This window comes from Epargyreus clarus, unplaced genomic scaffold, assembly GCF_041222505.1.
Source record: "Epargyreus clarus isolate Ecla_fem2 unplaced genomic scaffold, WU_Ecla_fem_2.2 ptg000003l, whole genome shotgun sequence".
Taxonomy (NCBI): domain Eukaryota; kingdom Metazoa; phylum Arthropoda; class Insecta; order Lepidoptera; family Hesperiidae; genus Epargyreus; species Epargyreus clarus.
This window is the reverse complement of record NW_027332211.1, coordinates 660,860-677,901: the sequence shown is the minus strand read 5'-3', so window position 1 is coordinate 677,901 and position 17,042 is coordinate 660,860. Positions and strand designations below refer to the sequence as shown.

The following is a 17,042-nucleotide window of genomic DNA, read 5'->3' as shown; positions in this document are numbered from 1 at the left end:
AAGATAGTCGTTTTGAAAAAAAATACACCGTGTATTATTATGCTATCTGATTCACGGCTAATTTTTTACGGAAAAGGCTAATTTTTAGGAAAATACATTATTCTTCATATATTCTCGTACTATTTTTTTATATTGTATATCATATAACCTTTTCTTCATTCTAACGTCTAATCTACGTCCCAATGAAGCTCGAGTTACTACACATTTAGCATCATGGGCCACCAGCAGTGGAATCGTGAGGGGTTTACGACTTTTAAGTATTCTAGACTTTGATGTGTATTGTAGTCGTTTCCTCGCTTCGTCTTTATAAACGAAACACAATGCTAAGCTATGGTATGTTATAGATGTTTTAAACGCAATTCTGTAAAAATATACTTTGAAACAAAATTTTTTGGTTTATTTTTGTTATAATTTGTAGTAGCCGCAGGATTTCTTCGGACAAAAAATGAAAAATTTTATTCACATTCTTTAAGCGCAAACATAAGTATGACCATGACGCTATGATAAAACCATGGATGTTTCTATACTTTGCAAAAACCTAGAGTTTTATTTCTTCCTTTTCCCCAATATCATTTTATTAACGTCGTTATTCTATAAAATGAACATCGTTATCAAGCTTAGGCATTGAATAAAATACAAAATAAAGATATGATCAAAACGGTTGTTATCCGGTATTATCTGGGAGAGTTCCCGGGATCGAGCTACCGCTGAAGTCGCTTTATCCCGCTCATCTCCCCGGGGATCACTACGTGTTTAGTTTTCATTGGTGAGAAATAAAGCGCTTAGCTGTCGTCGTGGCTTTGTGGACAGATTAAGCGGACACATACTGCTTTATAATAGTTGTGTTACTAACAGATTTTTATCAAAAAATAATAATCAGAAACTTTCTGATCAATAACCTCTTATTTACCTTTTATACACACCATTTAAAAGCGTCTTTACATAGCGTGATACATAACATTTTTCTGAAAAAAAAATCTATAAACTATTTTATATTTACAGTAAATGTAGTAGAATTATTTATTGTAATATAATATGGTCAGATGTGTTAAGTCCAAGTTTATACCTATTTGATGTAATGTGTTTCAATTTTGTCTTCAAGAATGGAAACGGATCTGTGATCGAGTTCAGATGAGGCTCTTGTGATATAATATACTGTTCGCTACTTCATTTATGCCAAACATATTGAAAAAAACATAGAAATTGGTCAGATCAACTGCTCCTTCAGTCACAATCCTTAAATAGCACTACAAAGATTTAAATACGTGAAACGAAATGAAAACACTCAAACGTGTAATTCCGGGAATCCAGTGATATTCCCTAAAAGCAGTCCCCGGAATGTAGCTCATCACGGGACTCAATCCCGGGCACCTGACCCTCTTTATTTATTTTGCACTACATTTTTAGACCCGCGCTCGTGGAATGTTTTCGACCCCTTAAACGTTTTGCGGGAAAGGTTATTTACTTCTTTGCGGTTCGCTTCGTGACATTAACAGTAATTTAATTGCGCAAATAGAGTTGTAACGTACTTTTTTTATTCTATAAAATTATTTATCGCCCGCCTATTGTTAAGTGGTTGCATTATTACCCATGGGTATTGACCCTAAATAGGACAGGAAGTCTATGAGAGATGCTTTACAAATGTGTTGCTGGTTATGATGGAGAATATCCTGTTAGCTTATGAATGGCATAGTTGTTAACTTTCAAATTCCTGAAAACAACTTTATACTGTTGTTATAGTATGTAGATTGCGATAACGATATCACTGATTGATCGAGGTTTCGAGGAAAAACTACGATCAAATTCAAACTCCCCTTTTCAGTTAAAGTGTTCAAAATTGCAGCAAAACAGAATAGGCAAAGAAAATGTAAATAAATTGAAAAACGGCGACGATGACAGGATGTCATTTAAAAGTCAAATTGTACGATTTAATCCAAAAGGCTTTCCTTTGGAAACAGATTAAGGATTCTTTTTGACTATTTTCCTTTCCGGAGCCAAACAAAGGGACAAGAAAAATGAAGTCTATAAATCCGAGAAAGCAATATTTGAAATTATTTAAGCTTTCTGTCACGTTTCTGTAAGATTAGCTTATAGAGAAGCTTTTAGTACTTTTGTAGTATATATTAAATTATAAAGAGGAAAACTTTGTTTGTTTGTTTGGTTGTAATGAATAGGCTCAAAAACTACTGGACCGATTTTAAAAATTCTTTCACCATTCGAGAGCTATATTATCCACGAGTAATATAGGCTATATTTTATATGAAATATATTTGATAAATAGATTTTGAGGCGGTACAAAGTTTGCCGGGTCAGCTAGTCTAAATATATATAACTCAAAGGTGACTGACTGACATAGTGATCTATCAACGCACAGCCCAAACCACTGGACGGATCGGGCTGAAATTTGGCATGCAGGTAGATGTAGTAAAGGTAGGTATGACGTAGGCATCCGCTAAGAAAGGATTTTGATCAATTCTACCCCCAAGGGGATAAAATAGGGGATGAAAATATTACTTCGTAACGCGAGCGAAGCCGCGGGCAAAAGCTCGTGTATTATAAATTAAACAGACGGTATTTTAAAACGATGCCCCTGCGGGTTTATCCGCGCTTAAAAATATAAATAATCTGGAGATTTCATGCTTTTAATTATTTTTCGCGAACCCCTAATTCTTTTTTCTAATCATTCTTTTTTCAAAACATCAGCTAACAAAGTCACGCCAAAATAGATCTAGCCGTTTCAGGGATTAGCTAATCCTTGAAACGGCTAGGCTAGACCGATTTTGCAGTTGCAGACGTTATTTGGGCAATTCTTTTAAAGTTGTTATTTTGCTCTTAAAAACCACTATTTTGCTTACTTATTAAAAATGTGCTGCTTGCTTACTTATTAAAAATTTTGCTTACTTAGTAAAAAGATATTCAAATGTGAACATTATATAATAAGCATCCCCACGCGGTTCTGTTTGCATGGTTGTGCATTGCAATTTATTGTTCAATTAACAGAAGCCTTTATATATAAATATAGCCTGCTGCACGGGAAATTAGCCCCGTTCCATAATTTACAATATTTGGAGTAAATCCCACCATGTTACTTTTGCGGTTTTGTACAGATCGAAACCAATCTCTGACAAGTGTTTTCAATCTATAGAGCTGGGTTTAATGATTGCTATACAATGATAACATTCCGGACTGATTTTTTTTTTCGCGGAGAAATCCTCATGGATCCTCTTCCGCCCGGGGGAGCAGAAGGGGTATGTCGGACTCCTATCGACTAAAACTCCGCGGCGTTCCTCTAGACGCTCGGTGCCGGGTCACGAGAAGCGTTAAGCATTACATTCGCGGCCCGGCAACGTCGGCCGGCGCTGTTGTTAACGCCAGCCACGACCCTCACGTTATGTCCCTCAAGAGATGAGCGTGCAGAACGCACACACGACATCTCGAGCCTTTAAGACCGGGTTTGGATTCCCCCGAATCCGCATCCGAGGGCTCATGGGACTGGGAAAGGGTGGCTTTCAGCGAAAGCCGCCCTCCGGCGTCCCGTGCGTCTGCGACGAAGTGCCTGGGAAGATGCATCATCCTCCCTGGCTCTCTTCCGGACTGATGATTTAACGCATTAATGTAAACATTACGGTTACCCATGAATTCTTCAACTGTAGTCAACGTTGCTTAACTTTGCAGATTAGTAATAATACCGGCTGCGATTTAACATATATTTAATTTAATTTAATATATATTTGTATACCTGACAAGGTGGAATATAGCGCACTATATGTAACTTTTTAATACCTGTATTCACAAATAAAGAGATTTGATTTGATTTGATTTGATTTGCGATGTCGCGCGCTTCTAAAGGAGACGTACAGTAATATTCATGATATACGTACAGTATATCATGACACATGTCTTGGTCTCAAAAATAAATTTAGGACAAAATTGATTTCATTGTAAAATATAAATTGATAGATATTATCACTACATTTATATACAATTTTTTCTTTATATGATAATAACTACTACTACTATTATAATAACAAAATTGTAACTGCTTTAACAGTAATACTAGATTTAAGAGATTGCTGTACATGCCTTTAATTGGCTTACATATAAGGATTATCTATCTGGTTGTATGTTTAATGTACATGTGTTTATATGTTTTGCTGTTGGTATGTCTAAATAAATAAATAAAATAAAATATTTATACACAACATCTCAACACAATTACGATGATGTCTGGCTGTCTGCCCAAGAGCTTCGTCTACATAATAGAACAGACTTATATTTATTAATCATTTTTGCCGAATAAACAAATAAATATTACAATTATTTGTACCTCACGGCGATAACGTCGATGAAATTACCAAATGTCTGTGTTATGAATTACAAACGAATCTAAGATATCTTGAGTTGTGTATTTGATAGAATTTTCTGCTGATACTCAATGATTTCTCAAAAACAAACGTTCTATAAAATTACGAATGCAATTTTTCTTTGAACAGTACGTGTCCCAAGTGGTAAACCGGTCCATGGTGGTGACGATGCCGCCTCCCACCGAGCCCCCCGGCCTTAGGAACCCGGCGCCCGGCGTGTGTCTCCCGGTCATCGTGACCTTCTGCCAGCAACATCGCATCTCCTACAACTTCACCGTCTTCCCCAACTATATCGGGCATTTTGGACAGCGAGACGCACAACAGGTGAGTTGGATTTAGATGTCTGCGAAATATATTTTCTTAGGGCATCTAGTTTAGTAGTTTCAGAAAATGTTAAGAATGATTTAAGGTCTAGGTCTAGGTGATTTAAAAACAACGCTATTTCGAAGGTGTTGCGAGACTAATAATTTTCCCTCAGCTCAGTTATGGGAGATTGTGTACCTACATAAGAAACATTTTTTTTACATTTAAATAACTTACCAATTAGTGAAATATAACATTGTAAGTGTCATAATTATAAGGTGTATGTTATACGAGTATGTTTGAATTATTACTTTAATACTTAATCAATTACAATGGTTTTATCATAATCATCTCATTTCATCGGTACAGCCAATTAAATGTAACAAAAAAAGTATAAGGAACTTCTGTACTAGAAATATATGATGATATTGTCCCATTTTTACTAGCGAAATACTAGAAGAAACATTTCTCCAATGCCAATCTTTTGAACAAGAAACATTTCTCATCTGCCAATGAGAAAACCGACATCACTGTTAGCAATCGTTACAATGAATGCCACATAAACAGAGAGTTCCTTCCGGTCATTAAGCGTACCATAGCATCCGCCGTCTTTTTGACGTAAATTAATTTGCTCCGGAGCACTTTGACGGATGATCGGCGTCACTCGCTGTCACCTATTTATTAAGCTTCGAAATCTTTGCGTTCAAAGTCAATGTTCAATCTGAAATATTGTGTCGGTAGAGATTCTTTAGATAGCTAGAACTAGAGAAGAACAAAACTAGTTCAGTTCGTCAGTATAGAGCGAAAATGCCAAAGCAGATGGGAATCCTTGAGGTGAAAGAGTGAGGCATAGAGTATAATTCATTATCATATCATTAAAATATTAAGTAACTTGTATCCGAATTATACCAAACTGTAATTAAACTATCAATTAACTATTTTTAGTTATGATAAGTTAAATTTGTATTTTAAAGATGTGACATTTGTTTTAACTGACTTTGAAAAGGAGGAGGTTCTGTATTCAGTTGTATGTATTTTTATAGCTATTTTTTAACTCACTCAACCAATTGCTTTAACCAACTCTCAATATTTTCATTTTTGTATGTTGTGTTTTCTATCATCATCATCAACTCATTATTGTCCCACTGCTGGGCACGGGTCTCCTCTAAGAATGAGAAGAATTAGGCCATACCTAGTCCACAGCGCTGGCCAAGTGCGTATTGGTAGATTTCATATACCTTTGAGACTTTTTTTTTCTAAATCTCTCAGGTATGCGGATTTCCACACGATGTTTTCCTTCACTGTTTTAGCAAGTGATAATTAATTTCTAATACGCACAGCATTTCGAAAAATCAGAGGGGCGTGCCTGAATTTTGAACCTCGATCGAGAGGCCGAGTTTCTTAACCACTAGGCTATCACTGTCTATTGGTAGTGTTTTCTATAAGGCAATCAAAAAGTCTTACAAAATTACAAACGTTAGATGCAAAAGCTCACTCTTTTAATTGCATTATAATTGGTCCGGATCCAATAAGTGTCGTGCCGCGTCTCCCGGCCGGGGGATTACCGTCCTCTTCCCGCGCACAAAATAATTGCTTCCGAAGCACTTTGATGGCCAATCGGCGGGAGTCGCTGACAACGATTAATTAAAGCTTTTGAAAGCGTCCATCGTCACGCTTCGGTAAATTATTGTTACCTTAGTAAATAGATTGAATTTGATAGTTTAGAGGTTCGGCGGCGCAATGAGATTTATTTCTATATTACATTGTCTTTGTTAAGATTGAAAAAGTGAATTGTAAATTATTAATAAGTCCTCACAGCATTGACTTCTGCGTCATTAAATTTTGTCATGTTTTTTTGCATTAATATTAAGTACATACCTATATAGTGAATAGGCCCTCTAAGTCCAGTAGTAATACAGGAAATTGTAAAAAAAATCAAACCAATATCTATATTGTTATGTGATGCGTCAATCAGTTATTCAGATGTGACGTGAAAGTCAAAAACTAACAAACTGCCAAATTAATGTAAACATAAATGAAAATATAGGTACTAAACTACTAAAGGCTAAAGATTAAAGATTACTCAATTTTTACAAAAAATCAAGTCACGCTCAGCTCCACAGCGAATAAGTTATTAGTAACTGGTAATATTCAAGAAGCCGTAACAAGTCGCTTAAGGGAATATCAAAACACTGTACAGAGAAATTGTTTGTACAGAGACCGTAATAACTTTAGCGAGAACCTTCAAGGATGCACCTTCAAGGATTTTCAAAATGGTTACTATGAAGTTTAATCTACGAAGGCTATCTAATCTATGAAGGGAATCTATCCACTGTTATTGACTTAAATAGTCTTGATTTACTTAGGCTGTGAATATCGTCCGTCCTCTGATTATCGCTTGACCTATGATTTTTCAAAGATATATATGTATTACAAATTAGAAATGAAAGAAAACATCGTGAGGAAATCTACATGTCTGAGAGCTCTTATAAAGTTTTTTTATATGTATACGCACATGGCTATCAAGGTGGACTATGACCTAAACCTTTCTCACTCTGAGAGTAGACCAGGTAGGTGGTGGAACTATAAAGGATTGAAGACGAGACTAAAAACCTAGAAGCTTGGGTTATAAAGTCAAGATAAAACTGGGATGTCCTATGAATATGATTCACTAAAATTTATAATATTTTATCATATCAATAAAAATTTATTAAATAATTCTACAAGTTACATTTAATTATTTACAATATTAACGTAATAAAAAAAAAGTACAAAAAAAAATATCTAAAAAAATTAAAAACGGTAATCTCTATCGTTCGTGTTATCTACATTCATTACAACTTTAATTTCACTCAGTCATTAATTCTCAACCGGTGGTCCGAAACCCACCTGTGTTCCGTCTAAAATATTTACGTACGTAAAATATTGTAGGGTACTTTTTCGCTGTGAAAAACATGTCCTAGCTTCACATCACATTAAATTATAAAAGTTTTAACCTTTACATTAAAAAATGTGTTAAGTATACCTCCTTTCAATGAAATATTTTTACTACCATACTCCTTAAGTCTTTAAAACAGATCTTGCAGTATTCTAGTATGCTCTAATTTAAAGTTTGGGAACCACTGCACTAGTGGAAAGTGCGACACTTACCAAGAGATGGACTGCATGCTGGTTTACTATGTTATAAAAAAACACATTTCACTCTCTTAAATAAATCATATATTCGGAAATATATTGTCTCCTACCTTATTATTTATTTAACCTTCGCAGTCAATCAGATACATTTCATTGGGCGTAATGATCGGACACAAATCGGCGAGCAAACCAGCAGTCAATAGCTAGTCGGTAATTAAGAAGTCTCGCAACTCGGTACCGATCAATCACTGTCGCGGGACAAAGGTTACAGCTTGCTAACAAAAGGATGTTAATCATTGCTTTTCACCGGGATCCACCCGATAATGACTATTTTATGTTTTGATTGAACACGATTAATAACACGGGAGTTTATTGCTTATACGTAAGTATTTAATATTTAAATTGTTATTTAAATGTTTATTGATAAGAATTAAAATGAAGAATGGCGACCGGACGTTGCTTTTAGACCAGTAGCATTAATGATCGACAACCATTTTATTCTTATGTTACAAAATATTTTTCACTATTTAGTTTCATTAACTATATAAGCGTATTTTAAGTATTATTGTACTAAAATTATCAATATATATAATTTTAAAAATATTTTATTATTAGGTATCTACATTATTTTAATAAAATATTTGAATTACAATTCCTTGCAATAAAGATATTTTTTTCAACGCGGCCAAATTTGACTAAGTTTTAATGTGATATAAGTAACCCCATATAAGATGATCAGTATAACCTGAAACTGTTCAAGGCCTCAAACAAAATACAACGTTTAATGATATGAACTAGTCCCGGCTGGGAAGATCCCGCAGTTGCGCATTCAATACACGTGTCGCATCCCTAGATGCCCGGCCCGTGTGCCTTTAATGTAAATACATTGTAATATTCTGTATCAGCGGTTCTTAAACTTTATTGACTAGTCATTTAGTATATTTGAACATGATTTGATTTATTGAACACGATTGTGGACAGTTTAAGTAAATATTGCATTAGAAAAAAAGTTGATAGTCCTTATAACAATCTTTTGAAGTTTGTAAGTTCTTATTTCTGTTTTTCTGTACAGCAAAACTGCCGTAAAAGTTAGAAAGTGTAGTGTAGTGTATCGACACAATGGTATAATAAAAGAATACGATGGTATAAAATACTACAAATAAACCGTAAACAAAACAGTTGCATTTGGCACGTGTCACATTTAAAACACGTGTGGTGTTCAGCGAGGCGTTGTTCATGTGACGGCATGAAAGGAGACACATTTACAACTTTGCTGCAATTTAGATTAGGTACTGCTGAATGTACGAGGTGTTTTATATATAAATAAAACTATTTTTAAAAGTTTAATTTACAATTGGTAAAGTAAATAATGGTTTCGAAATCTCTTTCTAGAATTAGATAATAGTCTGCCTAGAATAGGCCTATAGTCTGGGCTATAGCTGGGAATAGTCTATTATGCTAATATAATCAAATTGAAGGAGAAATGCACGGGTTAATGGATTTTTTTCAACTGAGGCCTCTAAGATGATTTAACGATAACTGTTCACACACATCTGGATTCAATAGCTTAAAGTACTCCCCGAAGCACGGAACCGTGCATAAATTTAGTTACTAGTCATTCAACTAACTTTTTTTATATATTTAACCTAACGATAAGGCAGACGGGCTACCTGATGGAAAGCAGTCACCGTCGCAGAGGAGTCGCCAATGCATCGCCGGCTTTGAAGGAGAGTTCTTTTTACACCCCTCTTGAAGAACCCCATGTCCATAGTCTTGAGGGAATACCTACCTCAATAACTTTCTATCTTACCTGACGTTGCTTACCTTTGTGGTGTAAATTTAAGACTATCAGTGCATTTTGTATTATAATAGAATTTTACAATTTTATTTATATTCTTGTTGTTTTGTGTAGGATTTGGAAATCTATGACGCGGTGGTGGACGTGCGGTGCTACGAGCTGACCGCACTGTTCCTCTGCTCCCTGTTCGTGCCCAAGTGCGGGCCGCTCGGACACATGGTGCGCCCATGTCAGAGCCTCTGTCAAGGTAAGTGAATTGATGGTGCCTCTTCGTGATTCCTCTGCGATAGAAACACCCCTCTAAGTCTTTCTACTGTATTATAATGACACCTGTTGTTTTTGGTTTGAAGCGTGTAAGGCAGATATACTAATATGTGGCGTCCCAAGTTAGTAGTTGTGGCAGAAAAACAAACGGCGTCGAATTTAGAGGATCGAAAGGAGTGCGTTTTAATAATTCACATTTCACTTTCGTAGTGAACCTTAATATTCATTATCACCTGTGTGCCCAGATGTAGGAATATAATTATAACGAACGGGTTTGTAACACTGATAAAATGTGAAATCGAGTTATTTCCATTAAGTCATTATATTCAACTTCTGTTGAGTATAAATCATAGTCTCTAATTGACGCTTGGCTGCGAACGCAGTGAAACGAATATAATGCACGAGAATAGATAACCGAATCATTTTATGCCATCAATACTAGTGAATAATCGCTGTGGAAATAATATTTAATATTTCTCTGCTCTCATAAATTAACTTTACTGCTATTGTTGTTGTGGAATTCAATACAAATTTCATAATATTTTATGCATTTAATGGTAAATTTTATATGTATTGTATTTCCCGCGGTTTGTTCAGATTATAATGTCGCGTATCCTGTCGCGCGTGTTTCCGCTCTCACGCGCGTTATACGCACATATAAATTAACTTTCGATTTTTCGCGACCCGTGTCCGTATGCCTACGAAACAATAGGATGCAAGTGACACGCATGCGTGTGAGAGACGCGTGTTGGCATACGCGCGGCAAGAAAAGAGACCAAGCGGACCTATACGTACATATACGATGTGGGGCGCGGTCGCCTGATTAATGAAAACCACTAGTGGGGAAATTTTATGCGTCCTTTTGTGTATAAGAGTGTTTTAAGTTGTTATTGCTGCGCTATGTTGCTGCGTGGGTAGACTGCACGCTGTTATTTCAAAGTCAAAAGAACAACAGCAAATTTTAGTTCACGTTATTTCCTCGTAGAAACAATGCGAAGATGCGGCTTCTTCCTGGAAGTGTTCGGTCTGGCGATGCCGGACTATTTGCAGTGCGAGATATTCCCAGAGTCCGTTGACACTGACGTGTGTCTCGGGAACCGGGAAGTCAAGGACGCTCGCTTCCGAGCTGCTAAGCCTGGTAAGATCTGTAACTTTATCGACATTGGCACCATTACAATTTCATTCTCATAACAGGGGTGTGAAAGTGATGTGGGCTGGTTTGGAGATTGTGGATATAGAGATTCATGACGAGTTGATCAACTTCAAACATGATTGTCCTATATGGGCTTGGTTACAGATATGCAGTGGCAGTATTTCTACTTCATAACAATGATGTAAAATTGCAGTGGTCTGTTGTAGAGTGTGTTACGATCAATATTTTATCTTATTTGAGCCTCAAATAAAGCTACACATTTGTGATTGGTCTCAAATGTAATCTACTCTACTCAATGTACTCTAGACTGCAGTGATGTTTGAATTCACACATGCCCATGGGAGGTAGTGCCTATTTGTCATCAAGTAGTGCGGTTTACCAAGTAGATAATGAGTTTCTATGATATTGTGTGCAGCGTGCTCCACTGGGTTTCAATGCGATATCAACCGCTGCATCCCGCACGACTGGCGCTGCGACGGGCACGTGGACTGCGCGGACCGCTCCGACGAGCTCAACTGCCGCGTGTGCAAGCGCAGCGGCGACGTGCACTGCGGGAACCAGCGCTGTATCTCGCAGACACACCTCTGTGACGGCAAGATCGACTGCCCGTGGGGACAGGATGAGAGGAACTGCTGTAAGTCTTAATTGTCTTGGTGCGGATCCAACAAATGCTGTTCTAATTGTCAGGCTTGATGCCTCAGATACTGTCTGTTGATACCTGTATTACATAATTTTGATGATATATAAAATAACAAACAGTTTTTGTTTTGGGCTCTCTTTAAAGTACATTATGCAGTTAGGAAGTAGCTGTTGTTTGAACGTATCGGTAGAAATTAATTTAACTTAAGTATTTGCATAAAAACTTTTAAAATTATATCAAAAAATACTTAGTGCGACAATAGACTAGAAAGCAAGCAAGTCAATTGTTAAACACGCATCGATTTATCGGTACTGAAAAACCTAATGAACGTGTAAGAACAGATTTGAAATAACGAGGTAATGAAAATAAGTGTAAATAGAAAATGTTGCCGATTTGTACAATTAGTCAAGACTATGTAAAAAAGATCCTTCTCATTCCGAGAGAAGACTCGTGCCCAGTAGTGGGACAGTAATGCGTTGATGATGATGATGATGATGTACAAAAGATAAACGAAAACCGTGAATTGAAATAAAATTTGAATATTTGGGAACAAGAAATAATGATGAAATTATCATTTCCTCTACAGTACGGCTAAGTGAGGCCAATGGTGACATAGGTCGAGGAGAGCTGCAAGTGTATCGCGCTGCCAATCAGTCCTGGTTCTCAGCCTGCATCACCACCCTGGACCACAGCACTGCGTCCAAACTCTGCTCCATGCTCGGATACTCGTACGTACTAATGTTTTTAATGGAACATTTTTTATAATATGGGTATAATTCTCTATATCTGCTTTGAGCAGGTCATCCTTATCGCGGTCTCTACCATTAATACTCAAGAAAATATGCTTATGCTATATTTTTGTACCTGAGTCAGTACTGCCCAATAAAGTATATCAATTGACCTCAACTGGTGACTACCACCGCTTTATTCGCCCTTGACTATTCGCCTTTGACTACTCCCTTTATTACATTTGTTTTAATGGTGATGAAAACCATAACGATAAATGCCTGAGTTATCCATAACTTTGTCAAATGCCAAGGGAAATCTATCTTATTATAGGGACTTAGGCGACGTGGTGGTCCCGTGTAGAAGTAATCGGTTATTCATTGTTTCGATGAAGTTAATGACTAACATCAGGAGAAGGTTATCCAATAGTGATTATTTTTGAATGAACTTCACACCCAAAGCTTCACAAATAACACATCTGCACCAGGTGGGTGAACAGAAGCGATGCGGTGGGTGGCGCGGGGTCGCGCGCCGGCCGGGGCCACCTGCTGCCGCTGCCGCACGTGCAGGGCGTCGCGCAGTCCTACCGCGTGTTCCAGCGCAGCGAGGGCGGCCTGCTGCGCGAGCTCAAGGACTGCCGCCACGACACCACCCGGATACAGCTTGTGTGCAGCAACTACGGTGAGTCGATTTATTTGGGCTCATTTTCAGTGGAAATGTTAAATGGTGGGAGCTAATGACATTGGGAGATTATTATATCCGACTGCGGATAAACTGACAGCGGTTTGACGGATTTTCACATATGCGATAATCCAATTAATCGTGGATTCGACTTAATTGTAGTAGTGACATGTTTGTAGTAAATTAATTCTTCTAAATACCACGAAGCGAATTTGGGTAACTTAGTGGAAAAAAACATTTTGTATTGCTATGTTTATTAACCTCAAATAATCGAGACATAGCGTTCTTTAAAAAAATATAATAATTAAGAACATTTTCGTTCATTTAATTCGATTCGACGATTACAACAATAGATAGAGAACAGCACAGTTTAAGTTTCTCTTTATGTACTTACAGTTTATAAATTGCTGGTCACATTTAGGTATATAGGTAATAGACACGTGGTTAAGATAAATGGATTAATATAGTGGATTAGTTACAACTGTAAAGCAAATGTTTAACGTAATTACCTTACACATTTTAGTCTCATTAATACAGATGCATTTTTCTTTTACTTAAAAACATAGCGTAAACAGCTAATCTGCGAAGCGCTGATTAGAGCGGGTCGCAGTGCACAATTATTGCGGCGGGGCCATTAGCTGACGCAGCTGGGACCGCACCGTACGCTTCCGATAATTATTTGTACACATTACGGCTCTACGTAGAAACAGTAGCTCATCTAATTGCAGCTAATGTTACGTTTTTATTACAGATTTAACGTTGATTGCTTGTATGTTGTTAACAACATTTTTACCGATTTAAAGACTTTTGCGGTATTTAAATTCGCATGTACTTACTTAAATAAAATACTTATACTTACGACTCCAACAATGTTTAATAGATCTATGTTTATATTAACGGGTCTGAAAATCAAAAAGAAGTTGGATTACCTGTACCTGTACTTGTAAAAAAATTTTAACAAAAAATACAACCGACTTCTATGTCACTACAAAGTAAAAAATAATTGAAATAAATGTTGGTTTAGTACATATTTCTGAAGTCGACGCTCAATATATTTCGTTGGATAACGATGTAAACAGCGTGTCTAATATGAGCGACATAGAAGTCGGTTGTATTATTTGTTAAAAAAATTTTTCACCCTTTTTAGTGATGACATACTAACATTTATATTAATACAATATAAAATTGTAAAAACGTGATCATGAATGAAGGTAAGGTCTGAGTTTACATTGATTAGAACCGCCAAAATCGCAGGGCGCTACCGCGCCCTGCTCGCTTGGTTTTATATTGTCTTATATGTTCCAACCTAACCTAAACTAATTAAATAGTCAATGATGAACTGGCTTTGCAATTACATTAGAACCTACACCAAATATCTTCAAACACAACTCAATTATTCCCATCGGTTGAGGAGTTACACATTTTGTCTCCGAGCCACATTATCAGACCCTTAAATAGTCAATGATGAACTGGGTTTGAAATTTCATTAGAACCTACACCAAATATCTTCAAACACAACTCAATTATTCCCATCGGTTGAGGAGTTACATATTTTGTCTCCGAGCCACATTATCAGACCCTTAAATAGTCAATGATGAACTGGCTTTGTAATTTCATTAGAACCTGCACCAAATATCTTCAAACACAACTCAATTATTCCCATCGGTTGAGGAGTTACATATTTTGACTCCGAGCCACATTATCAGACCCTTAAATAGTCAATGATAAACTGGTTTTGCAATTTTATTAGAACCTACACCAAATACCTTCAAACAATACTCAATTATACCCATCGGTTGAGGAGTTACATATTTTGTCTCCAGAACCCACTCTGATCCTCATCATATTAAAATGGGACCAATTTGTAGCAATTGTCCACACACAAAATTAAAGGCATATTAAAATAGGTTCATAAACGGCGAAGTTATGGCTGTTATATTTACGTGGGTGGAGGAGTTCACCTCATTTTCTCCAGAACCCATCGATGGATCCTAACCATATTTAAATGGGACCAACTTCCAGCTCGTCTCTATACAATAAAAAAAGAATTATTAAAATCGGTCCACTAACGGCGGAGTAATTCGTGTACTTACATAAAAAAAAAATATACCGGCCGAATTGATAACCACCTCCTTTTTGAAGTCGGTTAAAAAGTAGTTCATATTGAATGTCAAATCTAATTAAAATGTTTGTAAGTTTGGTAACTAATACCACAGTATAAGGATATATCCTTATACTGTGCTAATACAGTCTATTCTTAGCCATGTACCTACAAATGATCAAACAAAATATATGTAAGTAGCTATCACTATTCTATATTTATAGTAGCCCCTCTCAAGCGCAATAGCAAGGGGCGGACGTCCGTTTTTAATTTCGCAAAGCCGTGCTACTAAGTACACGTCATTCTTTGCAAAACTCCCAGAATTTTAATTTACTAAAATCCTATAAGCGTCTTAAGATTTCGCAAGAATGTTTCAGAGGGAATTAAAATTCCTAGCGATAAAAAAGACTACCACAGCAATGAAGGAAAAGTTAATCAAAATAGTTCACCTAGTTGATTTTTACTTCAAGTTCAAAAGCTTTAGTAAGTTGTCAAATTCTCTTTGTTGGTGGCGAAAAAATTCGCAATCTCGTAGGCTCGTGGGCGGGGGCAATGTCCTCTAGCTTTGCGGTTTTTTATTAAAAAATTCGCGACTCTCGGGGAATGCTTTATTCTGAGGAAATTATGTTACGCAGAGTTTTTTGTTGTTTGTGTTTTTTTTCGAATTGAAGAACTCGAGCATTGTTTGTTGTGAATACTAAACACAGGACAAATATTTTCTGCGTACATAAACAAATTGACTATTTTTCGCTAGGATTTGACACAGACACTCAGACTCACACCTAGAATCACTACTACTACTCATCTACTCGTATCTACTTATATCTACTCATGATACCCTACCCTGCCGCACATCTACTAGTATGTGCGGTGTCGTATGTGCACAGATATGAGTCGATGTGCGGCAGGGGGACGATGAGTATTTATATGGTACAATTTTATCATAGATAGAGACGAGTTAAATCAAATTAATACCGTTGATTGCTGATTAATATCGCAATAGGATATGGATACTTTTCACAATTTCGTCATAGAGAAGGATACTTTGCAACTACGAGTAGTTCAGAATTCAGAGAACTTATTATAGTTCAGATTTTAATTGAATGTTATCATGCTATAACCTTTTTTTTTGTTTGCGAGGGGGAAACCTTCAAAAGGTACCCGACGACGTGGAAGCGACGCCGGGTTATGTGGGATTTTTACCGCACTTAAACCCCCCAGTGGCCGTGCTCAACGCTTGTTGTTGAAGAACTCCGGGATCTCCGAGGGAACACAACCGGAGTCCTCCAAGCGCGATGCCCCGATGGGGCTCTGCCCTGGGGGAGCACTTTTGGCTCCTCCCACACTACCTGGTGTTTACGAAGGTATGCGACCACACATACCGTCGTCCTTCCCGGGGTTGCTTGCTGGACGGTTCGAGCTCCCACTCTTGCAGCCTGCAACCCCATAGGCCCCCTTTTAGTCGCCTCTTACGACAGGCAGGTGATACCGTAGCCCTATTCTATTCCCGAGACTACAGGGACAATCATGCTATAACCTGTAACTTCTACCAGTCCGATAAAATACAAAAACATAATTATATCTACTTGCAAAAGCGTATTTCACAATATCCGTTTTTCATAAATGTTTCTGGAAGTAGGAATAAAAATTATGGTCTTAGATGTCGAAACTGTCCAAAAGAACAATCAATCAGGCTACGGTCGTTCCTTGCGTCCATAAAGCAATCTCCTTTAGGAGTTTTTAGTAAACTTCCTCCAATAAGTCAAATATAAACCACTCGTTTTACTACATCACTGAGAAATGTAAAAGATCAAGGTGAGAAAATTATAATTATTCCTTTCTTTCTTTTTAAGGTATTTTTTTAAACTTCATTTTAA

At 36.9% G+C, this 17,042-nt stretch overlaps 1 protein-coding gene across 1 annotated transcript in view; it reads left to right on the top strand.

Annotated features, from left to right (window-relative positions):
- The window catches only part of Corin (corin serine peptidase), a 109,827-nt gene that overhangs the window by 73,995 nt on the left and 18,790 nt on the right, over positions 1–17,042 (top strand). The window contains exons 7-12 of the mRNA XM_073082413.1: positions 4,494–4,688; positions 9,715–9,847; positions 10,850–11,002; positions 11,433–11,651; positions 12,244–12,385; positions 12,871–13,064. Of these exons, the coding sequence (XP_072938514.1) occupies positions 4,494–4,688; positions 9,715–9,847; positions 10,850–11,002; positions 11,433–11,651; positions 12,244–12,385; positions 12,871–13,064 (1,036 nt within the window). The remainder of the gene's footprint in view (positions 1–4,493; positions 4,689–9,714; positions 9,848–10,849; positions 11,003–11,432; positions 11,652–12,243; positions 12,386–12,870; positions 13,065–17,042) is intronic.